This window comes from Ptychodera flava, chromosome 21 (genome assembly GCF_041260155.1).
Source record: "Ptychodera flava strain L36383 chromosome 21, AS_Pfla_20210202, whole genome shotgun sequence".
Classification (NCBI taxonomy): domain Eukaryota; kingdom Metazoa; phylum Hemichordata; class Enteropneusta; family Ptychoderidae; genus Ptychodera; species Ptychodera flava.
This window is the reverse complement of record NC_091948.1, coordinates 17,306,930-17,334,841: the sequence shown is the minus strand read 5'-3', so window position 1 is coordinate 17,334,841 and position 27,912 is coordinate 17,306,930. Positions and strand designations below refer to the sequence as shown.

Here is a 27,912-nt window from a genome sequence, read left to right as displayed (position 1 = left end):
GAGTCTATGGACTGCCTTATACATGGGAGTCTATGGACTTCCTTATACATGGGAGTCTATGGACTGCCTTATACATGGGAGTCTATGGACTGCCTTATACATGGGAGTCTATGGTCTGCCTTATACATGGGAGTCTATGGACTGCCTTATACATGGGAGTCTATGGTCTGCCTTATACATGGGAGTCTATGGTCTGCCTTATACATGGGAGTCTATGGAGGTGGAAACTAAAAAGTCCTCTACCACGGCCAAATTTGATCGCATTGTGAAACAAATCGACGTGCATCTGTATGAGGTATGGTACTATCCTTGTACCAAGTTTGAACGAAATCGCTCCAGGCGTCTCTGAGATATCTGCGTGAACGGACGGACGCACGGACGGACGCACGGACATGACCAAACCTATAAGTCCCCCCGGACGGTGTCCGTGGGGACTAAAAGTGATGTGGCCACTTCAACCAATTATGGGATGGATGACACAAACGAGATGCACTTTATCCAGTGTAATTTCACTTATACTACCTGTTTGGATGATCGTAAAGTAGATCCCTTGACCCTGTGTGAACCATCGATCCGATTATTAGTTCCACAGCCTAATGATTGAAATTCAATCACGGAAGAGATTCCATGGTGATTTTTCCAATGCACTTGTAGCCTCCAGGATGTCAATGGAATGATAGGTCCATATTTGCTTCTATGACAAACCATTGAAGAGAAGAATCTGATATTGTAAGCAGTATTAGATGATATTTTGGCCAAATATGCATTTCTTTAGCCAGAAAATTTCGCTTACGTTTTATTGTGAAAAAAGTGTAATGAGAGATCGTATCGACGGCGTAATTTAACGCTGTTGCCTTTAAGGTTTGCTTAGCGTGAATTTCGAGTTTTTATGTGTCGCATGTAATTTGTGTGACGTCACCTAAATGACCTTTGTTAATTTTTAGAGTGCTTGCCATTCACGGTGGCATGTTCTCAATGAGTGGCATACGCTTGTCGGTAGTTCTTTAAAAGTCATTTGCAAAGTCCATATAACATACGTGTCGTAAAAGTTTGCGTAATTGTGATAACTTTAACTCAGATTAATTTTTTTATGGTTTACATCTTAAACAGCGATTCCTCAAAAAGCACTTAGGACTCAGAGCTATATATATATATATATATATATATATATATATATATATATATATATATATATATATATATATATATATATATATATATATATATATATATATATATATATATATCAAGCCCCCTTACATAAATGGTTTAAATTTGTAAATTTATAACGAAATTGTTCTTGGTGTTAACTCCTCCATATGTGTTGTTACGATTCATAACGATAATATGATCCTGTGGCTGGTATTTATAGAATTCGACATGTTTTCTTTTTTATGTTTCTACAACTTTAATGTATTCGTTTCATTGCCCAACGATTTAGAAACATCCAGGGTGTGGTACTTGAAGTCAGTGTATCCAATGGCATACGCTAGCTGCATCTGTGTACGCATTCAACGGTTGTTCCCCACTGAGTGACAAATCGAATCCCGAGCCAAGCAACTTGCATGAGTGTTCTTCATCATCCAGTCTTGTTAGCAAGTGGAAAAATAAAAAAGAATTGAAAAAAATTATAACAAGCCGCGAAGCTCTCGAAGTAACATAAATAATTCACTTCGCCTTTTCAATTTTGTCTAAAACTCTCTTGTCCCTATCGTCGAGTCCTTATATACCAGAATAAAATACTAGCTCAAATTCCCCGTTACGTACCGACGCACTTATAATAACAAATTTTACCAATACTCTATATAGTCATACTTTGCTACTAGATATCTCGATATATCCTACTTACATGAGTATCACGTTTTTAAATGGTTTGCAATAAAGAGATAAAATCTAAGCAAATGCATAATGTATGGATGGCATCCATTGGTATTATTCGTGTATGTTATTGTACATTTGCTGTAACTGCGAGACAGAAATTTATCGGATGATATCAAAAGTGGAATTATTTTCTCTCACCTTGAATCAACCCTTGTTCTACGGCATCCCCAATCCCTACACTTTGCCCCTTTATCATTTCCAATGGAGTTGATCGACTATCGAAAATTTTAATCGCCATCACTTCACACCATGGCGTTTTTATCGGTTTTGAGTATATTATTTTGAAATTCACGGACTCGACCATAAAGCATTCACTCTGATGCGTGTGTGGCGAGGCATTTCATTGTGTAATTGAGTTTGAAAATGTCAATATTTGTCGTTACCACGGTTACAAACGACCAATACGACCGTACACAGACGTGGAATGCTGCATGTGGAGAAAAGTGAATCCGAAAATTCCACAGTCACATTTTTCCCGAAAGATTGACGATTGAAGACTCCCGAATCGTCAGTCAGCTATGAGTTTTGACAAAAGCGCAATCAATACATGCTCTTGATAGTTGCTCTTCATCTGAGTCACTGCACAACATTTAAAGCCATCACAGTTTTTACTGACATAGCCATACGCTGGAGCATTTTGAAGAGCCTGTGCCTAATTGGCAAAATCGCTGTGCGGGTCAACTGCTTCTCGCAATTGCAGTTAACTCAACATGGTACGGTTAATCCGACCATGAGTTGACGCTGAACGCCGCAGTTCCTGCATGTCAGGCTCGTTTACAAGCGTTATGGAGACGGTGCCCAGGGGAGTTATCTTCGCAAGATCTGGCAAGCATCGTTGTATTATCCATTTCTTTTGATAAGTACCGTGTCAAAGCAATCATTTGCATTCAGCGTGTCGCTTTCACTGTTGCTAGCGATCGCAGAGAGCAATTTTTTAATAATTGAAGCATGCTATTTGTACAGTTGTTCATTTATATTTCAATGGATATCCATCATCATATTGTCGGCCTCTTAAATCGCCAAGGTTAATAATACGTTTATTAATGGAAACAATTCCACGCGACTCTGTAAAGGGTTATAATTCTGGTCAGTTGTTCCTTAAAATTTAGACTGCGTAAATATTTTTGTTTTTTTTTCTTTTTGGTTGTTTGTTTTTGTTTTTTGTGTATGTTTCCAACCGATTTACGCTATAATGCGAAACTGCCAAATATCAATAAAATCGTGCTTTTGCATCTGAGGATCTTCATTCAAAGATCATGTTTTTGTTGTTATTTTTTCCTCCAGTAAATTTCTATTTCTAACAATATCAAATAACCGGTGAAATTCTGACGTGGACTTGGGTATTGACGGCGAGTGAACATTTCCTTCGCATCCATGTGTGAGCAAACCCAAATATAAAAGGTAATTTACACAGTAATGCTAGCTTGTGCGTTTTGACGTGGTCTGACGAATCAAGAGAAACAATCACCCCGAATTATGACGAGTTAATTTCAAAAATAGGCCGTCAATCAGCATGACTTTTACACGAATCCGTGTCTGATTTTAGTCACTCAAGCAAGTAGGCGAGCAAACTGCATTTGGTTGAGAAGCTAGTAGACCAGGTAAGAACATGTCTGGCGATCACACACTACCCGCAATAATTAGTCTGGCCGCTATTTTCTCTCGAAGTTACAGGGTGTCACACCTACAAACGAATGGTATCACCCAGACTGAGAATATCAAACAACGTCGGGAGTTATACCGTTTTTTGTTGTCGCTCATCGGCTGGTAACCTATCTGGAGAATCTGGATTGCAAATTACTGTTTTTCAATGGTTTTGGATCAGTTTAAACAATCAAACATCGTCCAGTGAACCTTTTTAACGGACTTACACACAAAGGCTGAGGATAACCGACGCACTCGTCTTAATACAACCGTAACTAGTAGATCTGCCACACTGCGGGATGCAGACAACATTCGTAAACCTCTTGACAACCAGTACATGAAATTCGGATTTATCCAGATTGCAAGGCCTTCAGAAGATGAGAGCCCTATTGTTCACCTTGTTCACACATATCGTCTTTATCGGAGTGCCTGGGCTGGCTACGTCCTCAGTAATTCGTATAGGTATGTATTCGCATACTCCATGTTGCTGGCCACGCATCAACAAATCCATATCTCGGCGCCTGTCGATTCCGAAGGCTTTACTCAAAGAATATTCTTTCCTTTATTTTCAAAGAGATGTTTCCGCCATATCAATTTTATTGGAGGGTACGAATTTATCGTGATCGACACCGCAGAGTCAAGAAATTCCACTGCCAATTGTTTACCGGAATGACCTAAAAACGAGCGAGCGGCATTGTACGCGGCTTAATTCATCCAAGCTTCCGTAACCACGCACTCACCTGGCCGCTACCGTCAAAACAACTTTGAAAAAAAATTGCTGAGTATGTAAGAAGAGTTAAAATGACGCCATCTAGGCGATACGTTGACCCTGTAATATTATCCTGGGGTAAAATTACGAGGATCTGACCCTTTTCGCGAAACATGTCGAAGAGTTTATAAGGCAATTACCACGAAGGTCTTCCGAGTATGAACACCCAGTGATATGACGCTATGCCAGTAACAAAAGGTGCCTCTGGCAAATATAAACAGAATTCGCAAATAGATGTTACGAATGCATTGAGCTTTGTGTTGCTGTTAGCATTGGGAGCGATCGAAAGGGAATAGAAAAAATTCCTCAGCGAGATTCGATAGGACCCTAAAAGCTAGAACGTGACCTTGACCGACAATATGGCAAATTTAATGGCAGAAGGAGAGATATGACCATTTTTGAACGAAGTTGTGCATATGCATGACATATGAATGACTTTCTTATGGGTAAAATCATTTCTGTTAGAGTACCTGCGGAAAGCATGCTTTCAGCGCATAGGTGATAAAATCACATTTATCATCCGTCGGAAATCTTATATCAAAGAAACCTTGAATTCACTAAGTGTCCAGGTGTGTTATTGACTTATGGATGCAATCATCCGGAACAGATTTTTCTGACGTGACGTGGTACTGATTGATTCTGTTATGTTACATTACTTTCATATTGATTCCCCTGGTTCTGCTGTTCCACCGACCAGTTACTCAAACGCGCTGCTGGGCTTGCAGTCCCTTACTTTTACTTAAACTCACAAGGAGTGAATTTCTCACACACGTATGTTGTTATTTAACATCCATCTATTGCTGTCACTTTGAACCACCGACCAATACTACAAACTAATCGCCTGATATCGCTTATCCTTCCAAATAAAAAATGTATGTTTTTTCATTACCTCTTCAGACGATATTCGTGGGCGAGAAGGATCCACGAGCTGTGGTTAAAGCAAATATATCGCCCAGTATTACTGACTAAGTGGCTTAGCTAGAAGACTGCATGCTGCCATGATTCACTCTCCTGTCGCTTGATTCCGGTCAATCAATGCTGTGATCATGCGCCACTTTTCATTTCCAAGCGTGTCGACCCATTTTCCCAATAATTGGCATTGATGAGATCCAGCAGATTAGTTAGAAAGCAGAACTACATTAGTTGTCCCTTACTCTAAAAATATTTTTCCGTGAAATCAAGATTTTAAAACGAAGTAAACACAATATTGTTCCGTTTTTTTTTATTTTCATGGTCACTAATTATTCGAACCAAGTAAATAAGGTCTGAACTGTGAATATGAAAAAGCATTTCTGAACCGTTGTTGCAAAACGAGGGCTTTGTATCGCTTCTCCGTTAATTAGTACAATTTTGACGCCATATAGATCGCGACATATAGGAAATATCTATATCTAAGGCCGATTCATTTAATTTGTCAGGATTAAAATAGATCATAAACATTGAAATATGTTGCAAATCTCGTCACGAATGTCTATTTACAGTTGCTTCGTCTGGTGCCTGTAATTTGTGCCGGTACAGTGCGCACCAATATCGACATTTAACCAGAGCTCAGGTAGTCGATGCCAGCAGCGGAATAATGAATGCTTTGCAGAGGTCGAGAACAGACAGCAGGATTGACTAACGAGAGGACAAATAAAAATTTTATTCGAGTGATATGAAATTATTACTTGATATGACCGGTGGCATTCTGTCATTATTATCTCGAGAACTACTATCCTCGTTTTGAAATCAACGTATTAATAATGTTTGTAATGTGTTATACAGCCACAAAGGTCGACACTATTTAGGTTTGTCTTCTCGATGTAGACAGGGTATATATTATGTGATAAACGATCTTCTGTTGCGATGCTGACTTTGCAAGTGCAAAATGTTTTCCTTTATGATATAGAACCTAGGTCTTCGTCTGCCTCACGATATCATTTTGTGTGTTACTACAGTGGCTACAAATTGAAAAGATTCTCATTGGTAGGTAGGGGAAGCCAATGGTGCACATCCTTACCGAGACCTCGCGTTCACATTCCAAAACCTTTCCAATTGGAGATGGCTATACTTCAAAAAATTATGAATGCGCTGGACTATCTGAAAAAAAGAGGGACGCTTTCAAAGTCTTCGCAAACCCCGGGGTGTTTGCGACTTACTGTTGGATTCTTAAAATTTCCCATGAAACTGTAACAAACAGCTGGGATCATAATCGTCGACGCGGGAATAAACTTTTTGATCAGAAATGTCTATTCGAAATCATATAATCATCAACATAGGCAATAATCTTAGTTCCACAAAACCTTCATATGTATTGTAACGTGGGCATCATTCAAGAACTGCTCAGCTATCATGTCCGTTGTTATCTATATGCAAATAGGGATCAAGTTTTGCAGGTCGGATTCAAATGAAGGCAAAACGGACTGAGTAGGGAAACACTTTGATTTGTGATAGACTTACGAATCAAAGCGGCTGTCAATGTTATTAAGCGCAGCACATCACTCAAGACAATTAAGAGCTCAAGTGTTGACATCAATTATGTGACTTTGTAAAGTTCACTGGCAAATTTATGTCACTATAAAAGCTCATAACGTTGTAAGTTCCTAAGCATAGTACGCCCGTGAATGCATAGTCTATGGCCGGCACTTTATTGCGTATTCTCTTGTCAATCCTCCCTCCGATATGAAGGATAAATGCAAATATTATTTCCGCTTATTTGTGACGTTTGTAAAATTAAACTTCCTCGTTGGCCGATGCTACTAATGAGTAAAACAAAGAAATACACAAAATACAAAATTTAATGAACAAATCAACCACAACGGATAGAATGTAAAAGTTGGACGATTCATTTTATTTGATAGAAAATAAGTTGTTAAATTCAACAGAAAAATGCTTCCTGCACAGTCTTTGCATAAGTAAGGAAATTGTCTACGCCTCGTGATATCTACATTTTTCAAGCAAAATTGTTAGAAAGGAAGCTTGTTAGAAATATCTGTATCAAGACCTTGACTCAAGGCTGACATTTTTTATTATCTCCGTTACTCCATCGAATAACAGTTTTCGTGCATCACAAGATGTGACCTTTACCGTGAATCGTCGCATGGTTCACACCGTGTTTATCGCTAATCAACATCTAAGTAGATAAAAATCCCCACGCTCTCATTTGCCCAGACACTTTCACAACAATAGTACGTGACGAGGGATTTCTAGTTCATAAGCCCCGAAGATATCCACAGGCTACAGGAAAAGCTTACCGACGGCCTCGTTCGCGACACTATTTTGCTCAGTTCCCAAAAACAACATTTAGTCAGAAGCGTGGCGTATCGATACCACTGTCTCAAACCGCCTTCTCTAGGTTTGTTTGTATAATATGTAAGAATAATTCCAGCCTTCTCTCAAATTTCGAATGTATATTTATCTTCCGCCATCGCCGCTATCTCAAAATGCCATCACATCGGATGCTTTAACTTTCCTTTGTATGAAGAATGTCAGGATGCGCGTTCAAATCTTTTGAAGACGTACACAAAATTGTTGAATCCTGTGTGTTCGAAATAAATTAGGTATTCCATTCATATTGCTGATCCTGTAAATTTATTATTCCCATTCAATTTCAATTGAGTTTCACCCTGCAGGAACATCTTTTGACGGCATACATTTATCTCATTAAATCATACCTTCGTCAAAGACATGGGGAAATGTGTATACCCAATTTATCGTGCAGAAATGTCACAAAATTGTTTTCTATTACGAATTACTCAGTCTTCTTCCTAGAAATGTAATGCGTTAAAAATGTATGTATGTCGATGACCCCTTCCCGAGTCGATATTTTCACGAGCCGATTGTCCTGGGTTGACTCTAGAATAAAAACGCTGCAGATTACTTCTCATTAGGGACCTTCGTATCTCAAGATAAGTTTATCATGCGTGAAAGTGACAACAAGATGCAATTTAGCATAATTTTCGCAACTGTACGTGGGATAAAAGGCAAGCCTCCAGAAAATTCCCTGTGAATTTTTTTTGTAAAACTGTCAAACTATTGAAACCCCTGCCGGCTTAGAACAATTCCCGCATATACACATTCAAGAAGGTCACTCTTAGATCCAGTATCTAGAAAGGTCGACATGTCGACAAGGGATTTGAAAATAAGAGCTTGACATGATATAGGGTAACTGAGCATGCGCGGCAGTAATCGACCATTGTGACTCCTGCTAGGGACTGTTGAGTTCCCATGACAAATACATGCCTATTCTTAATCAAACTTATTACACGGTCACTTGAGGCAAAGAGGGATAAAGCTATCCATTGATCACGGCGAAGTCTCCAAAGTCTACTTTGAAGGAGATTGTTTACAAAAAACCCGCAGTTGCTACCAAGGATGGGATCATCAAAATGTCAGTAGTTCACGAGTTTTTTTAGGTTTTCCAAGAGATCGTATCTGTGATTAAATCTAAAAACAATAGCATGATTGATATATCAGTTTTATGGCTTTAAGACTGCTTGTACTTTAATCAAAGACGCTGTCTATGCTTAAATGGAACACGAATTTGTCCTGAAAAAATCAATTAATAACGTAACAAAACATAGTCACCTTAGATTTTTAGTATAATGTGACATTTTCACGATAAATCCTGTAAACTAGAAAATATTAAAGTAAACACGATTGGAACTAATTTGGGATAATTGGATGGCGAAGTAATGTGGATTTAATACGCAAATGTAATCTCATCTACTTTCCTTTTCACATTAAACAATTGTTTTTATGAGTAATTTGCAATATTGCAACATTCAGCTACAAGGCACCACACACTTTTCAGAAATTCGAAAAATAGGAAAATCCAATTATCCCAAATTAGTTCCAATCGTGTTAGTATTAAATAATGCTTGGCCACTACGCTTTTTTCAAGTCTTACGAGGTCGTTAAAATTGCATATTATATGAATGAAGAACGCAAAATAACAGTACAACCTGCGGCCATTTGAAGGTTCGATATTATGGATTCTCATAGAAGGGAAGTTAAAGTGGTTTTTGCGTAATATTGCCTTCAGTGGTATTTAAGTTAATGATTATTTGTACTTGTAAACAAATGTTACAAAATATAATTGATTCCCTGAGGAATGCCATAACACCGAACGATGGAAATGTTTCACCCAAAAACACGACAATATTCAAGGATTTCCTTGCCTCTCGATCAACTCGCAAATTTGATAATCTTCCTTCTGCTCCATATTTAGTTCGCAAAAGTCATAATTTACTGCACTAATGTGTTATGTAGATATCAATATTTCGGAAGAAGGTTGATCGATTTTCATAAGTAGTTTTAGATTTCGCTATCCTCGGTTTGGAATTTATGCCTGAACATCGAGTGATGAAATACTGTACTGAGAAGCGTGCTTTGGAATATTGATTTGAATGAGTTTAATATCAATATGATTAAGTGTTGAAGCTAGTACGTATGCAGTTGCCGTGCTCAAATGAAGTGGTTTCTCCTCTTGGTTCAAGCTCGGAGTGTAAGCAGCAATTTCGTCGGGATACGCTATGATGACCTTTGTGCAGTTTATTCCCAGACCAAACACTGATTGATGAAAATTCCTACGGAATGGAATCCTTCCCGTCAGGTTTTCCTCGTCAAATGGGAAGGTCTTCACATACGTTTGTAGCCCTTTGCCCCTAAGATCATGCAATCAAAACCGGTGTTGAAATCAGCGTTGTTGACGTGGAAGTCCCTGCTAACACTCGTTTTGTGTTTGGTAGAAATGGTTGATATTAGAGATCCCTCTATCGAAACAAATGGTTGACCAAAAATCAAAAGCGTCCCTGATTTGAGCATGATTTGAAAGTTGTTCTTTTGAAGTTGTACAAAAAACTGTCAGGTCACAGGTACGTCTTTCTGTTTTGTACATCTTTGTCCATATGAAGTGTTAGTGCTCTCTCTCTCTCTCTCTCTCTCTCTCTCTCTCTCTCTCTCTCTCTCTCCCCCCCCTCTCTCTCTCCTCTCTTCTCTCTCTCTCTCTCTCTCTCTCTCTCTCTCTCTCTCTCTCTCTCTCTCTCTCTCTCTCTCTCTCTCTCTCTCTCATCATAATACTAGTATTTAAAGCTATGAGACGATATTGCACTTCAGTTTTTCGGAATAAACTTCAGGCAGATGATCTCCAATCCAAACATACTACCCCCTCTTGTGTCAAAACACTCATTCGAGATCATAGAAATACATTCCTAGTTTGGATATTGTCTCACATATTTAATAGTATTGCAGGCTTCCTTTTGATTGGCTCAGTTAGAGATCACGCAATACGTTTAGACAGCGGTATCTCCTGAAACCAAGGAGTTTTTTTAGGCACGCTACATTTTTTTCCATTTGAAGTTCCTAGAAACGGGTAAGCTCACACATATGGAACAGTAAAATCTCTCCCTTTTTTACACGTAATATACAGTTCGATATGTTACTAATTACTCGTATCTAAGTCATTTTCAAGTGATTTGAATAGCACACAACACACAGTCATGACAAACAGCCGCTCTTGATACTGTGTCAATAATCTGCCTATGCTTTCACCGAGGTGCATTTATAAGCCTGTTCTCATTTTAAGTATGCCCTCGATTTTTAGCAATATGGGAATATTAACGAGGTATACTGCTCAATTTAATAGCGAGGAAATAAAGTACCGTTTTGACTGTCGGAGTTTCAGATTAACGATTTCCCGTTCAAACATGCCATGCAGCTGTTACGAGTCTCTAATTCCCAAGCTATCTTTGAGTGCCACATAAGAAGCATTTAATAGTTTCCTATAGATCTGCATTGAATTTAATAAAGTCATATAGCATCAATAACATTGATGACAAAACGAGTATTCTTCTGTATCTATTATACTTCCTGACAAGTTAAAACAATGTATGTGCTTCGGTCCAACATGTGCAAATTATTACAATACGTTCTCAAGGCTACGGTATAGTTCGCAAAAAACTGGTTATGGTGAAAAACAAATTACAAAGTATGCTTAAAATAATTCAGTAGCTATAACATATCGGCATTAGTGCGGTGGCCAATGACGCATAATAATAGCTATAAAAAAGTGGACGCGGGCACACTCCAGGACTCAGTCGCGGTGTATCTGTAAATTTGTCAGTATGCAAAGTGACGTCAGAAAGGTGAAACAATGACACCTCCAGAAAATCAGATCTGCATAAAATGAGATGTGGTTTACAGTAATGAAAACATATAGAGTTCCAAAGCACACACTGTTTATATGTCTGTTGGCGGTATACGTGTGATGAAATACGTCGGAAATATTACTATGGACACAGAACTAAATGGCACAACGCCCTTGAGGTCGGCAAGGTTTTTCGCACAGATTCGAATCAAGATTGTCGTCTAGAATGCAGATTGAATGCAGATACCACGTAATGGAATCGGTAGATTGCTTGCACCGAAAAGCATACCTCGGTACACCAGAGAAACATTTTATATCCTCGTGGTAGAAGTCAATATTTGTCTCAGGTTGCCTTTCTTAGTGAGTAAATACAAACAAGTTGACATGGGTCCAGCATTTTTCAATCTAAGTTGTCTGTGTTTGACAAGGAAGACGCTTTCATGTCTTTCAACTTGTTGGACATAAGCTTTGAGATTCTTGAATTTTGCAGTATTTTAAGGAGCTATTACAGTAGAGACAAATAAAGAGTGGTAAACTACAATGTGGCATTTTTATGGCACACTGCAAGAGTTTGCAAGTATTTTCATTGTAAACGACTCCGTGACTGGGTTGAAGAAAACAAGTATATTCCAAAATTTGCAACAAGTCGCAAGACACTGGGACTAAATCTTCATAACACTGTGACATCACATAGCTCTTTTTTCATAGCACTGGTCAACCATTATCATAAACATTATTGCTAACACCGAATAAAAACTCCTCTTAATACCACAAAAATGATCACTGTTATGCAGTGGGCGGGCACCCTGTGTCGGATAATACGTACACCTCCTGTAGAAGCATATGCCGGTCAGTGACCCTGCTCTCAATTTCACAAACTCATAGGGATTATTATTGGCAGACACATCAGCTGGATGAGGTTTATGGTATCGACTAAAGTTTGTTGTTTTCTTCTTTTTAGGCGTGTTAGTGGAAGCTGAAAATGACGCAATGGAGGATGTTGTGGCGTTAGCCATCAACCAAATAAACGAGGACGAGGAATTGCTGTCTCATTCGGTATTTGAACACGTGATTCAAAAAGTGCCGACGGGAGAGACGTTTGCCGTAATCAAGTCAGGTACAGCAAATCACTTGTATAAATAGATGCCATCAGAGAGGCTCTTTGACAGGCCTTAATTCAGTTAAACAAAATTCCAACACGGACTGAACGAAACACACAAATGCCACAGAAATATTAGACGAATCTCTTGGGTAGGAAATTTGTCCTGCATTTATTTTGATACATAGAGTCAAACAATTTTTAAATTCTCATACGATATCTAGTCACTTCACCTCCTTACACACATCGTCAAAAGCCAGCAAGGTCGATGTAACTACGGATTTACAGAGAGATGTTGCATCACGTAGATAGATCCCGGATATCATAATGAAGTAATGATTGACGTCACAGGGAATGCATGGACATCTTATCATCGTCAATATCTTAATGCGACCAGCGGACGAAATTAACGAAACGCAGGTGAAGATGTCGGTTTTCATTTTCCGTGCTCATTTCACCCATGATTGATATCAAAATCAACAAAGCAAAGTTACCACAGGGATTATTTCTCAATATATCTCGTCCTTCTTATCGTTGCCATAAGCTTTATGCCAACCAGCGACCCGAGCAGACAGAAAAGCTATAAGTATGTATAAATTAACAAGTATTTCCGCATCAGAGAATAGAATGTGGAAATGACAGTACAAAAATGTGATACGGATATTTCGTAATAATTACTGAATATTTAATGCATCCATCAACAATTGTGACTTTTCTAATATTTGAAAATATTTGTGAAAATGAAGACAGAAATCTTATTTCATCGCAATCCATTAGCCTAGTGCCGACAAAGACTAAACGAGTTCTCAATTTCACAAAGCTGTGATAATACTATTTTGAAAAGATGGATAGATATCAACTTTGTGTTTCTCTATTTTCCCTAAATTATCGAAAATGAAGGTACAGATAATCTCAGTCGGCCTGTCTTGTATTTTATATATATCTTACAGCATGTATTCTCCTCAGCGCTGGTGTTTCTGGCGTGGTGTCTGCTCTCAGTTGTGACGCAAACAGAGCTATTGCCTCCATGATGGAAGACAACCATTTGTTTCACATCAGCGTGTTACGTCATCGATGCGAGGATGATCCCGCCTCGTTTTCGCCGTCGCAAGATGGCTACTCGTTCAGTATACGACCGAATATAACCCTGAGTAACGCAGCTATGGTGGATCTGACGCGTGTTCTGAAATGGAATAAGACGGTTATATTTTACGAAAATTCAGAAGGTGAGGAGCATGAATTCCATCAAGTGAATAATCTTCGTGCCTCAGGGATTACAACTTTAAACGCTTTGTCAGCATGTATCTCCTACGATTGCATGGCCTTCTAACTTTCATTCTCGAAAGTAATTTTCTACGCATACCAAACTGTATACAGATACGGCAACTTGATCCTGCGATAGTTAGGGGTGGACCATTTGATATCCTGGGGGGGGGGCTTGGAAGATTTGGGGAAAAAAAAAGATGCCAGGTGGAGTTGCTCGAAAAAAAAAATCTGGCTTTAAGTGGCTGATGGAAAAACAATTATGGACCATTGCGACTCGGAAAAAAAAATCTTGGCAATTGTTCGATGCACACTGCAGCATCAATAAAAATCAAGCAGTAGCTCTGGAGTTTTATAAAGCATAAACCATTTCAAGCTTGAGGAACAATAACTGAATATGAACAATTGTACAGTATACCCTACATGACCTGATGATTAGAGGAAGTATGCTGAAATTGAAATTGCTCACCAGTGTTTTCCAGAAATGTGTAAATCTGAATGTATGGATTTTGTCAAAATACCACAAGAAGAGAGACAGCCTGCAAACATTTTACTATTATCGTTTGGTATAGAAAACTCATAACAATGAAAAAATGCGTAGAGACTCAATCCAATGCGTAATATTATTACGCATTGGATCGACTCTCTACACATTTTTCATTGTTATGAGTTTTCTATATACGCATGTTTTATTCGTAAATGCGAACACTGTTATAGTGAATTATCTTACCAATGTTTTTCTTAACAAAAGCGAATGAGTTTGATGGTTTTGGGGAAACTACTATGTGGTAATGAAGAATGGGAAATGGGCAATGAAATGAGCAGACAGCGGGTGATTTAAGATTAAATGTTACATCTTCACTGCAAATAAAACCATAAGTGTGTCATAAATAATACAAACAAAACAAAATCATGTTTGTTGTTTTGTTGTATGTGAGCCACGTCTAAGACCCCACAACAAAACTACTGTTTCAGTCTGTAAATGTCACCTCAGATGCCACCAGAGAAAACCATTTCCACTCCAAAATTTCATTTTTCGCCTTGCGAGAGGGGGGACACCCCCCTCTCGCGCGCTCTCCCCCCCTCGTTCGCTACGCTCACTCGCCGCTCAGTCGCTTCGCTCCCTCGCAGTCCACCCGTCTACTTTCTTAAATTACCCGGCTACTTTCAATGTAAGGACAACACTGACAAGTAAATGCCATAAATGTACATGATTTTACAAATATGTTTTTGTAAAGTGAATCAAAAATGTACATGTATTACATATCTTTATTTAGTTTCTTGAATATAGTCTGTGTGCGATAGAACAGCATCTTGTTACTGGGTGTGAAAAACCAAGCAAACAAACATTGCACCGAAATTTGGTAAAAAAAAATATATCTCGAAGAAGGAAAGTGAAAAAAAAAAGTTGCCAGCATATGCCCTGTAGAAAAAAATAATTCATGGTGAAGCACGTGGGAAAAAAATAATGGCTCTCCACCAATCTTCCAAGCCCCCCCCCCCCAGGATATCAAATGGTCCACCCCTTATGTAAACGTCTGAACAAATTATCATGTTATTCCATCCACGCCGGCGATGTCATCTGCATTCTTTTCTCGGATCGAAGGAATGTCGACGTCCTATGTCTGGAAATTAATCAATGTCTTTTTTCAGTAGAGATAAGTCCCGGAACCATCTTTCTCAAGCGAATAATCAACTTCAGAAGATCACAGGCGAATTACAGTCGTACTCCCATAAAGCACGCGTGGTTCAGATCAGATTGAACAGATCGCGTGTTGACGAAACAAGGTCGGGCATGAATATATTATACATGTACATGTATATATCCTTGACAAAATCTGGCAGAATAACACCAACAATTGTCAATAATAAACGATAAAATAACCAAATATTCCCAAATGTCAGTGATTTTCCCGCAGTTTACATTGAAATGAGGAAGATTTTAATCATGTGGTATCGCATGAATACCAAGGACTAAAAAACGGATGCTAGGAAAATGCGCACACCAAAAAAGTAAAATTAAGCGTGTACACGTTTTAGAATTCATTTACGTAAAATTTATAAAGGTTAGTGACGTGGTTACTTTAGGGAGTTGGTTCTGACATTCTCTACAGATTAGTTTTATTCTTTATTATGTATGCTCTACTGGATTCTATACAGTGGAAGTGCATTACATTGTAAGAAAGTGATGAGTCCCGCTCCTATAAGCTCAGTAACATAATTACAGAAGACGAAGTCTAAGAACTCGACGAATTTACAGTACAGACACTTAATTAAATGTTCTTCTCCTTGGAAGCGACCTAAAGGAAACGCCCCACAGGGCAAGACACACTTGTTCACGGAATTCAGAGAATTAACACATCAATTTCAACCGAGTATTATCACAACCTTGTTTATGATGGCATCGAACATTATGAATCAAAAACACAACAGGTCTCGTTGACGCTTTGATAATATTTATGGTGCTCTTAAAAGTTAAATGAATGTTTTAAGCATTAACAGATTTTTGTTAGGGCTGTTTAATCAATTTTTTGCTGTCTTTAGTTTTACCTAGAACCCCCTTGTCGCGTTTTCATCCCATATAGTCGATTACGTGCACTTGTATTAACCCTTTGAGTGCTGTAATTTTTCCCATCAAAATTTTAGTGCAACATTTCACCAATTTTTATGAACTTTTCTGTACATTTTGTGATAATTTTGGACCCAAAGGCCATCACATTTCATTGGCTACAGTTTCTTATCAAAATTTTGGCAAAAATCTGAAAAAAAATTGACAGAGGTACATTTTATACAGGCGGCAAAAGTTGACTTTGGCGCTCAAAGGGTCAATTCAAGGCAGCCAATATGTTACGACGTGACGGATTCCAAAAAGACGTACACCACTGATCCAAAACAAACGCAATATCTTTTTTGAAGAAGCGCCTGAAGACAGCACAAATCTCTTGTCTAGTACAGCAGTGCATTCAAATCATTCATGAGTCGCCGAAGAAGGAAAGTAATTTTGAAGTTGCCCTAGGAGATAGGAATTATCACTCAGATTAAAGTAATATATCGACATCGCCATTCACATTCGAGCACTGCTGTAAGAATAAATGGCGCGCAGTGCATACGATAATAGACTTTCCCCTTTGTTAGACACGAGTCTACGGTCCATGGAAGTTAGTTTTCTAGATTAGATATTGAAGTGATAGAGACGAGCTCGTATATTATCACCTATAAGGTAGGTACAGCTTCTCCGCTGCCATGGTACCCATAATCCAATTCGTTCGTAGACAGAATACTAATGGTTGTTACTGCACCTTGAATCTGAGATCATCCCCCTGAATGCCTGCCATGCCTTATAAAATAGGCGGGACATAGTTTAGTCAGAGGATCGCCTTGTATCGCTTTAATCTTACAGATTTTCGCAACGTTTCAATGATTTGGCGAAGAATCGGCTTGGCCTTCGATAATTCGATGGAATAAATAAATACCTGATTACACAGTGGTGAAACAGTCCTTGCACTATAACCATGCCAACATACCATAAGTTTACTATTCATTTCCTACAAGGGCATATAAACTTTCAGAAAATTTATTAAACATGAATGTCCATTAACGCTGTCTGCAATATGACCATATGGTTAGTTACACTTACTTGATGGTCACTCTTGCCACATCTACTGTACCATCATAGTGACCGAATTGACCGTACTATAACTCGATCATTATTTGTTTGTACGTAAGTCAACTTGGTTTATGTCACAAAAATGGAATTTTCCTTTCTTCATAACATCGGTCATGGCATTCACCCGACCGCGCAGGAAACGACAAGATTTTGAATTAGCGCTGTCTTGAGAGATGTGTTCTTTGAAATGACCCAACCATCGTTTTTAAAACCTTCATTTCTCACAAATATTCACTCTCTCGTGCCGTCTGTAGATCAAGCACAAGTCCAGAACATGCTGCGGGGCGAGTTCGGACGAACTGTGATGATCAGGTACAAAGATGAGTCTCACGTTAAACAGCAACTCGCACAGGTCAAAGAGCGAGACTTCAAACATTTCGCCGTTTACTGCACATTGGAAGGTACCATCAACATTCTCAGACAGGTGAGGATCAGGTAACAGCGCATGCGTGAAATCAGAGACGATAATATCAGTTCTTGCTGTATGCAGATTTGTGGACCAGCAGATATTGTCAGCGGAAATTCCTGAACTGCGTACTTCTAGTGACCGACCTAGGCTCAATCACAACTGTTTTTTTCTAACTTGACCATTTCATGTTGGCACGAAATAAAGTAGCGTAGAAATACTACATGCTTGTGAGCGTTTCTCGGATGTGACAATGCGCGTGAAATATTATTCACCCGAGAATATCAAGTAACAGAACAGATTGAGAAAATTCAGGATTTTAAAGTTAAACTAATGACACGACCACTTCTTTCCGTAGGCTTCGTCATTCGGAATGACCATAGGGGAATACGAATGGGTAATAGTTTCACAGGTAAGAGAAATACGCATGCGCACTTCATTTTGGGTTTTGAAATATGCAGAGAACACTCGTGCAATGGTTGAAAGGTGGAGACCGCAATTTCTTAAACTCTATGGTCATTGAACCCTGCACAAATAGTTTACAACTAAGAAGTCCCGTTGGAATTTTTCATTTCCCGAATGCATTCAACGAAGGTTTGTGTTCCTTATACGTGAACCTGGTTCTAGTTTTCAAGAAATCTAACGATCTCAGAATGTTGTAGGGACACGATTCTTTGATCCATCTTGAAAGATTACATTTGCAGGAGAAAGGAAAATGTAAATGCGTATCACGGTTGTGAAGGAAGAAGTGGAATTTGGTTGCTGTGATGGTATCTGAGCGAGTGTACTCTGTCCTCCCTTCGCAGGTGATGAGTGATGTTGAGCTGCATCGATTTAACAACATTGCTGGTATCGTCACTGTGTTGAGACAGAGCGTTTATACGGAGACTGACAACCCCCAGTTTGCCGAGGCTTGGGCTAGGGTGAGACTCGGTAACAAAGACAGCACCGGAAACCCGGCTTTATCGCCAGTCGAATACGATCAGGTAAGTTTGAGGCGTTTCGTATCTTTGGTGACATAATACGTCACGCGCGAAAAGTACGGCTATAAACATAGAAAACGTGCGCCATTCATTGTTACCTGTACGTGTCTGTATAAAAAACACTCCATTCGATGGGTACTTATTCTGTCTGGGTTATTTTTATCAAGGCGATATTTGCCTGATATCATACATGAATATATAGTCCAGTAGACAGAATATAACGTGTACCATACGGCAACGTCGATGTACGGTTTTTAAGGAAATGACGAGAGGAAGAAAATTTCACTACTGTATTAGCTTTCTTTAGGGAAACAGTCGTCGGTACTGCGCCTGCGCGAGTTTCTTTTTTACAAGCAATGTATTTCGTGCACGATATCAAGATGCACCTCATCATCGTAGCTGAAACATTTAAATTATACGATGTAGATTATGACAGACATGTTTAACTTTCATCAATCGCCATCTTGCCTTGGATACAGTGCTTACATTGGTCGCATGGGTCCCATACGACCTTTGAGCGCAGTTCCGACGACTGTATGCCTCTAACTGATTTGCAGACAATAAATTCACGGTCAAAGATCTCTCCTTGATTTTGCCAAACGCCTTCGGTGATCGCATAGCGAAATGATGGGCCATTTATCGTTGCTGTCTGACAGTAAGGCACGAGGCCAAAATGGTTAATTTATGATGGCGCATGTTTCCTGTGTAAAATGTGTCTTCTTGAGGAGAACAAGAAATTGTTTCTTGTCAAAAACATTCTCAATCAAAAACCCAGAGAGAAATCCTAGGCCTGTAGTGCGTATCTTTTGTTCAAAGTTCTACATATTTTAGTAGTAAATACATTTGAATATATATGAATATGAAATATATGAAATTATGTTGCTGTTTTTATTATACGGTAATGTGATCAATTTAGAAACTTACCCTAAGTCGCGTAATTGGATCAAAATATATGGAATTCCCCACCAAGTTGACCGAATAAATGTTTTGATAAATATCAGGGTAGTTTCTTGGAAGCCATGGTGATCAATTTTTTTGAATGTTTTGCTTTCTGTGTCTAAACAATAAAGACAAAAATTAACATACCAGTTTTCCCTGCTTCGGTTTTAAGGGGACTCGCCGATGACGTTGAGTTTCTGTTTTTTAATAATGCGGCCTTTTCCATAATTTTAAACCCACATTGCGTTATATGATTACGTGTCTCTCCGTTTTATAAATCAAACTTGTCATTTTCGTTGTTTTTATTCTTCAGGAGAATTCCAACATTGGAGATTTTAAAAGTATGGTGCGTGTATCTGCATATACTAACACCTGTGATATTGTCTATCGTTGTTGTTTTGGTTCTAGACGCAAACCTAATAGATGCGCCGAATGTCACCATAGTGCATGTTGTTGCCAGTATTAGATAACAGTCGTGTGCCCTATATCAGAGGCCCCTCGCATGAGCAGAGTGGACACACGACATAGTGTATTGTGAAGGCTTCATAGAATTAGCAGAAATCGTGTGCATTTGTTATATGATTGCTCAGTTTTCAAGCTAAATGCTAGACATAGTGCTTTATTACTGTTGGTTGGTAGGATTAGACGAGCGGTCTTAAAGAAACGTTCACCGGATAAAATGGCCACGTATACGTGGTAATAGGGTTTAGTTGTACGTGGCTTGGAGATAAAATATCAAATGTTTGCAAAATGTAATAATTTACTACTGGAGTGTGGAGTCACTGACAACACAAGGAAAATACCCCTCATCAAATATGTAGACTTTTTGTTCCCTTCTGTGGGCACAGTTCAGTAACACCAGATGCTCGCTGTAAGGTTATACCGCTTCCGAAAATGACAATACTCAACCCAGTATGACGCCGCTTGGCTATGATTTATTTATTTAAATTCTTGCGTACGCTTGGTGAACATTTCTTTAAAGTGACCATGGCAATGTCAATGTTACTAGTTAATGTGAGCTGCCACCTGGTAGACATCTTACCGTTGTTCCCCCTTGTAGACAAGCCAATAATTTTTACCTGCATCCGTGCATTTTATACAGCTTTACACATTACATCATAACGTAGCTTCCTATCTGTTTGTGCAAACGAGCAATGATGGACCATCGAAGCTTTGAAATATACCGTGCAATTAGCAGTGATCAGAAGTGGTGTATTTCACAAATGCAGTCTTCGGTGATGATACCGATTTCGTTTCTGCCACTGCATCCAAGGCGGAATTTTTGAGTCGAAAAATCGTGTCTTTCTATCCGATCATTACTTACAGGCCGTGTATTCGTCGTTGCCATGTCGACGGCATAATCCACTACCAATCAAATACTTTTGAGTTGACCGTTCGTTATGTACTTCAGAGAATATATATTTTTCTATCCACGAAAAGGTCGTGCGTGCATACTTGTATGATGCAATCCAAACCATGGCAACGGTAATTGATGACGTCATCGTCCGTGGAAAGTGGCAGAGCCCTGGAAATCTGACGTGCAACGGCTTAAACGGAAACCACCGCCAGAATTTACAAAAGGGGTCACAGAGGTTCAAAAAAACTCTGCGGAAGGTAAGGCTAATTCTTTCCACCCACACTTTTGTAGTTCCCCTATTTCATCAATGTGAAAAAACTAAAGCAAAGATTCTTCCTTCCTGCTTTTCAGATACGATTAGAAGGCTTACTGGGCGAGATTTCGTTCAGTCATGGCAGCTACAATGATCATTTGAAAATGGATCTGATCAGTGTGGAAAACTTAATGAACTCGAGTCACTATTGGCGCATTGGTTCCTGGGATAACAACAGAGGGCTGGAATTAATTCAGAAGCCATTCACAAGAAACTTCGACCTCTACAAAACAAATCAAACCTTGAGAATTGTTACAATCGTGGTAAGACTCCCTCATCACGGTCTGGGAAATAAACAAACTAACGATTTCTCTGTCAACACATTACATACACACATAAAGCGTACATAGATACATACATACATAGATGCATGCATCGGATGCATGCATGCATAACGACGAGTATTCGATGGTTTTGCTTTAAACTATTTTTTCCGCTATTCACAGCTATTATACAGACATGGTCAGTTTAACATCCTTTCCTCTGTTGTCATTTTGGTATAACCTCTCAGTCAAAGACTTGCAAAGTTCTGTGAAAATTCAGATGTGATAAATGGCCATGAAACACACATTTCCCGATATTTAGCGGTGTCGAAGACTTTTGAATACACACAAGCCATGTAATACAACTTTCATTTTCAATCGATAGGAGGCGCCCTTTGTGATGAGGGAAGATACTCCTCGTGGTCCAAAATACAGCGGTTACTGCATCGATCTGATCCATAAGATTGCTGACACCTTGAAAGTAAAATACGACTTGTATGAGGTGCCCGATAGTAAATACGGTTCACAAAACGATGACGGCACATGGAATGGTTTGGTTGGTGAGGTTTATTACGGAGTAAGTTGAAGGGTCTTTTTGAGCATTTTTCATTGTCTTCTCAATTTTCTTCCACTGAAAAATGAGTGTTTAATAGAAAGGTACTATATATAGCTAAGCGGGCCAGTGTTAACTTTTAATATGAAGCCATTCAAAACCCTCAGTGTAATTTTCAAAACAATGTTTATCGTATTCCCCACTTCATAAGTGCATTCTCTGGCATATGGCAAAGGAAACTCTGAAAATGTTGTCAAACCTACAACATGAATTAAATCTTCCAACGTTGGGATGATATGAATTCGAAAACAAGGAAAAAAGGTTGAATTCTGCCTGGATGGCCGTATTTGACTTCTTTTTCAGAGGGCACATCTAGCAGTAGCCGGCATGATAACCACTTCAGAACGACAGAGGGTTGTAGATTTCACCAAACCATTCATGAACTATGACGTCAGTATTCTGATCCGCAAGCCGCAGCAGGCAACAAACACCTTTGCTTTCCTGCAACCGCTACGTATCAGCGTCTGGGGTTGTGTGCTGGCGTCCATACTACTCATCGGCGTGGTGATGTTCCTACTGGATCGCTTAAGTCCTTTCAGCGACTACAACGTTCATAGAAGCAGCAAAGAAGGACGATCGAAATTCAACTTGATGAACAGTTTGTGGTTTACATTCTCTGGATTTATGCAGCAAGGTAAGTAACTGTGGCATTAAAAGTTTGGTATTGAAAGAGCACAGACAACAGCTAACGGTGTTGTCGTCAAAAACTAAACCGTATTGGTGGCAACGACGAAAGCAGTGATTGCAAAGCTCCTTAGGTGAAAAAAATACATTAGCAAAGTCGTTTGCTGGGTTTTTATACGACATAATCCGTTTAGGTAAGAATACATGATATTCGGACATACAAAGGAAATACTCTAGCCTTCTCATACAACACAAGATTATTATTCAAACTTTCAAACGATATCTAATTAAATTATCCATACAGGAGCTGAAAAAATTTCAGGAAAAGTAAGTTTCGCAGTGCTTTGCTGCTGGAAACTAATTCCTTCGGCTGACATCAAGTTGACGGTGTCAACTTTTGTGTTCGCTTTGCAAACATCATCACATACCAAAATTTCTGTAGCACCTTATCTGAATTTTAATGTCTTTTCCAAACAATGGTCATCAGAACGTTTTGTGTGCGAAATCATCATCACAATATAGTAAAGGCCTTGCAAACCATAAAAGTGTCTTCTAATGATTATTTTTCACCAAATTAATAAATCCATGCATTTTAACTACCACTCTTAACAACAGGTGCGGACTACACCCCAGTTGCCGTCTCCAGTCGAATAATGGGCGCTTTCTGGTGGTTTGGCTCTCTCATCGTGGTAGCCACATACACAGCTAACCTGGCTGCCTTCTTGACTGTATCTCGTATGGATACCAGCATCAACTCACTGGAAGACTTGGCTCAGCAAAGTAAAATTGAATACGGTACCGTAGAGGACAGTAGTTTAATGCGATGGTTTCAGAGACGCGCTGAGCAAGACGAACTCTACTCAAGGTATTATTCCATTGCCTATTCAATCATTTTGTAGTCCCTGCTTCCTTATTTCGTAAATCATCGACGCGACATGCGCATCACAAGACCTGTTTTCCCCGTAGAAAGGCTTGGTCGCGATTGGAATCCGATTTACATGTCAAATATATGTACCTGCATGTATTACGTATCCCAAAGCAAAGCGCTGATACGAAAACGTCGGTGAACTTACCACAATCTCACTGACAACTTCGGACATTCAGAGCTACTGGTCATGAGTGTAAATTCATACAGTCACCTCTCTTCAAATGCTGTAGAAAAACACTTAAGATGCTTACAGCCTACTTCAACCGTTAGCTATATACCGTTATAGTGAAATAGCAACGAATACGAAATTTACTGTTGATTTCATTATTCGTTGGGACAAGATTTGAATGTTTTACATCAAATACAAGATTTAGATGAACAGGGTTTGAATTTCTGAGTCTTGTGCTCTAAAAGCTTCAGCTGCATCGTCTTGGAGTACTTGTAAGTTGCTTTTCCATACTCACCAAAGTCATGCAAATGGACGGCGTCTGTGTCATTTATTGACACAGTCCTTGCCCATTTCCCTAATTTTTCCAAGCGCGCAGAAATATCATCACGATGCATTTTTTACCCAGGCCTTGACTTTTGGCCATGGTTTAAGATCTTTTCCGCACATCACACCACCACCACCACCACCACCACCACCGTCATCATCATCACCATCATCGTTGTCGTCGTCATCCGTTCATGATAAAGGTATTTGATTTATATATGGCTTCTCAATGTTACTTGATGGTGCAATTTGGACATCCGTATATTATTATATTTTACAGGCTATGGAGTCTTATGAGTACAGTAAAACCATCAGCTTGGGTACATTCACCTGAACAAGGCTACGATAGAGTTCTAAATGAAAACTACGCTTTCTTCTGGGACTCTCCAATTTTAGACTACACGAAGCAGACGAGGTGTGAGTTGATGACCGTTGGCAAGCCGTTCAATCTCAAGGGGTATGGAGTTGCTACGCCGAGGGGCGCCCCCTACCGGGAAGAAATATCAGTTCTGTGAGTCAGTGACGTTGTACTCTACGAGCTCTTTCTCTTGACAAAATTTTTAAGGTAGTATATCGGGGAATGGTTTCCATGTGTTTTGCGCCCCCCCCCCCCCCCCATTGCCAATACGTTTCAGGTGATATATTGAAAGGCAGGGGTCAGCTGGAGACATCAGCGCTATAACTCTCCACGATCTTGTTATTATAACCTTTCTGAGCGCAGGATCATGACAAAATCTCAGCCAACGGAAGATATGTCTCTGAATAAACACAGCCAGACTTTGCCATGGAAATGCATTTTCTTGATTTAATCATTTTTCCCTCGATTTTCCTAGATTTCTTAAAATGCAAGAGCAGGGGTTACTGGAGGGACTTCGAAAGAAATGGTTTGAGAAGGAAAGTCTGTGTTCAAGCTTGGAGACGTCAAGGGGACAACCCAGAGATGTTCAACTAGAGATGGTTGCTGGCGTGTTTTACGTTTTAGCCATGGGGGCAGCATTGGCTTTCATCACCTTGTTTCTAGAAATTATTTGGAGTTTTTATAGGAAATATAAAACGGATGTAGACTCCACCGATTCTAAGGTAATTGTTCACATTAGTTTAATAATTATGGACCTTTCCTTACTGTAATTTAATAATCCGAAAGTGCCCGTACATCTTCAGGTAGGAAGGATTTACAATTATTAAGTTGTCAAGAGCGTCGAAGTAATCAACACATTTTAATAAATGGCGTTTAATGTCGACGTCATGTTAATGGTTTAAAATCACCAATGCACTGTAGCTTTCAATACTTGAATTGTGACAGGCAGTAAGCTTTCTATTCATGAAATACAGGATCCGACAGACTTCTTATGTCAGTATGTTCAAGGTACAATTACTGTAACCTCAGACAATTAATGATCCCACTAGTTTTGTTGCGTAGAACAGTTACGTTTTCAGTTTCCTCTCCAAAACGTAAGTTGAGACGCGAAGTACTAGATCTGTAAACATTTCGCAGAGCGTGCAATGTGAAATGTTATTTTTGGGTAGAACGCGTTTCGGGGAAAAATATTTGGACTCTCGATGTTTTACAATTCTTTTTCTGGTCTACCGTTTGTCGGGGCACATTTTGAAGCTCTTTGAAGTAACCTGTTTTCGTGGCTTGGTTTTGTGAAAATAAAAAAAAACACTTTTCCCCACAGAGATGGCGGCCGTCTTGAATTTGAAGTGTCGGTAAATGTCAGGAAACGTGTTTCTCTTGTACTAAAATTTGCAGGTGACCCCTGATATTTATTTTTGATTTGTTGAGAGAATGATTGAGTTTCGTTGGGAAAAGTTTGAGCAAAAGTTTAGTTACGGCTGTGTGATTATTAAGGCTTACAAACATACAGGTAGACTGGCTCCAAGTCTGTGGGCATATAAATATCGATACAGAATAAATTGAATGACTAAACTTTACCAGACTGTCACGTTAGTGGTAGGCTGTTACTTAGGTCGTGGGGTGAACGTGTTTGACCGCTTGACCAGCCAGTAACTGTTGGCAGTGCTGCCGAGAAAAGCCAAGCGACCGGGACCAGTCTAAAAGAGACCGTTTCACCGTTTTTCTGACCTTTGTTGTGTATCCTCTCTCCCCAGGACTACGAACTTGCCAAGACGAACTCACTCTAGAAGAGAATGGAAACCGAAGCTTTGGATGCAAGAAGTTGTTGTACTGTGGAGTCAGTCACCAAGACAGACGATTGGCGCCTTTAACTTTCGAGTTTAAGGGTTTCATATCAATTTGTACCTAGTTCATGAAAGGAAAAAGCTGAACTTTATAATTTAGATGAACCTTGCTGGGAAGCTAGATTCAGAATGTGTTGAGAAGAATACACGAAAAATTACCTCAAATAACTTTGGAAAATTATATTCAGTGATGGAAACTAATTCTTACCGAATCAGTCCATATGAAATCATTTCAATTTTTTTTTTCAAAAGTTCGTTAAACCACAGTCCCGTGTGCGGGGAGGCACTGTGGTTGAACTCAATGTAAATGATTTTAGTGATGAAGCTGGTGGGGTGCAAGTTGCCATACTGTCTTCTGGGGCACGCATATTGCCACCGGTCACATTTTGTGACAATTGTATGTTGAAAAGAATAAATTATTACAGTATCAATTTGTGCCCAAAACGAAAAAGGGCAATTTCGTGGGTGTCTTTAGCATTTTTAACCACTGGAACACTTTTCAAAGCTTCAGGAATGAATGGCTAACGTTCATGTGACGTGTAGGTTTGCCATGTGTAGTATTTTGTGTTTACAAACAGAACGCGATGACAATATTTGTCAATGGTCTGTAAGTGAGATCGGCAGGGTGGCAAAGTAATTCTTGTGTCTTGTGTAGAATGAGAACTGCTCGGTGGATACGAATCAAACAGACCTGATACAAATTGCTCTCAAACAAAAGTTTTGATCTATGACTGTGTTCACTTTAACACGGTGTCAATTGCTCAGAGATTCAGTGGAGCAGCGGCAGGTCAACATATGTAGTAAGTGAAACAGAAAAGTGTGTTAATTTCTTCTACTGCTGGGCAGTGAAATATATCGAGGGTATGGTTGATGTTAGTTGTTGTTTAGTTTGTTTTTGTTTTGGTTGGTTTTTTTTGTCAAAAAGAAAGCTCGCTGTTTTCCGCAACTATAGTACTGATTCCACAGAATAAGGATAAAATAAGGGGATAACTGCAATGTTTGCTGTGAATAACTTTTTTTTTGCGAGAAACTGTTTTTTCCATGCTGTTGGTTGATTTGATAGACAACATGCCAGCAAAAAAATTACTGTCGGATACAAACTCCCTTGACTTGTCACGGGTTTTCTTGATTTCGTAATAAATAAAACTGTCAGACCAAATACATGCGCCTCTTTCTTAACATCTCTTTGACGTATTCAACACTGACATTAATAGGTTTACTGTTGAAGGGAAAGTCTGAATTTGAAAACAAACAAACAAACAAACAATCACGTTCATATAGTGTGTGTGTCTTGGGCATTTTATACATCAATTTTAAATCACATAAGACACAATCGCTAATT

At 39.2% G+C, this 27,912-nt stretch overlaps 1 protein-coding gene across 2 annotated transcripts; it reads left to right on the top strand.

Moving 5' to 3' along the window:
- Positions 1–3,592: 3,592 nt before the first annotated feature.
- On the top strand, positions 3,593–27,729 carry LOC139121590 (glutamate receptor ionotropic, kainate 2-like). Of its 2 annotated transcripts, XM_070686624.1 has the most exons (15): positions 3,593–3,987; positions 12,382–12,537; positions 13,470–13,745; positions 17,704–17,873; positions 18,214–18,267; positions 18,662–18,841; positions 20,091–20,123; positions 21,218–21,391; positions 21,486–21,710; positions 22,096–22,287; positions 22,627–22,957; positions 23,563–23,812; positions 24,649–24,879; positions 25,202–25,448; positions 26,481–27,729. In XM_070686624.1, the coding sequence occupies exons 1-15, from the start codon at positions 3,903–3,905 to the stop codon at positions 26,511–26,513; spliced, it is 2,637 nt and encodes an 878-aa protein (XP_070542725.1). In that variant the 5' UTR covers positions 3,593–3,902; the 3' UTR covers positions 26,514–27,729. The 2 variants fall into 2 exon arrangements, with proteins under 2 accessions (XP_070542725.1, XP_070542726.1); XM_070686625.1 differs by lacking the exon at positions 20,091–20,123 and having other exon boundaries at positions 3,598–3,987.
- The last annotated feature ends 183 nt before the right edge of the window (positions 27,730–27,912 follow it).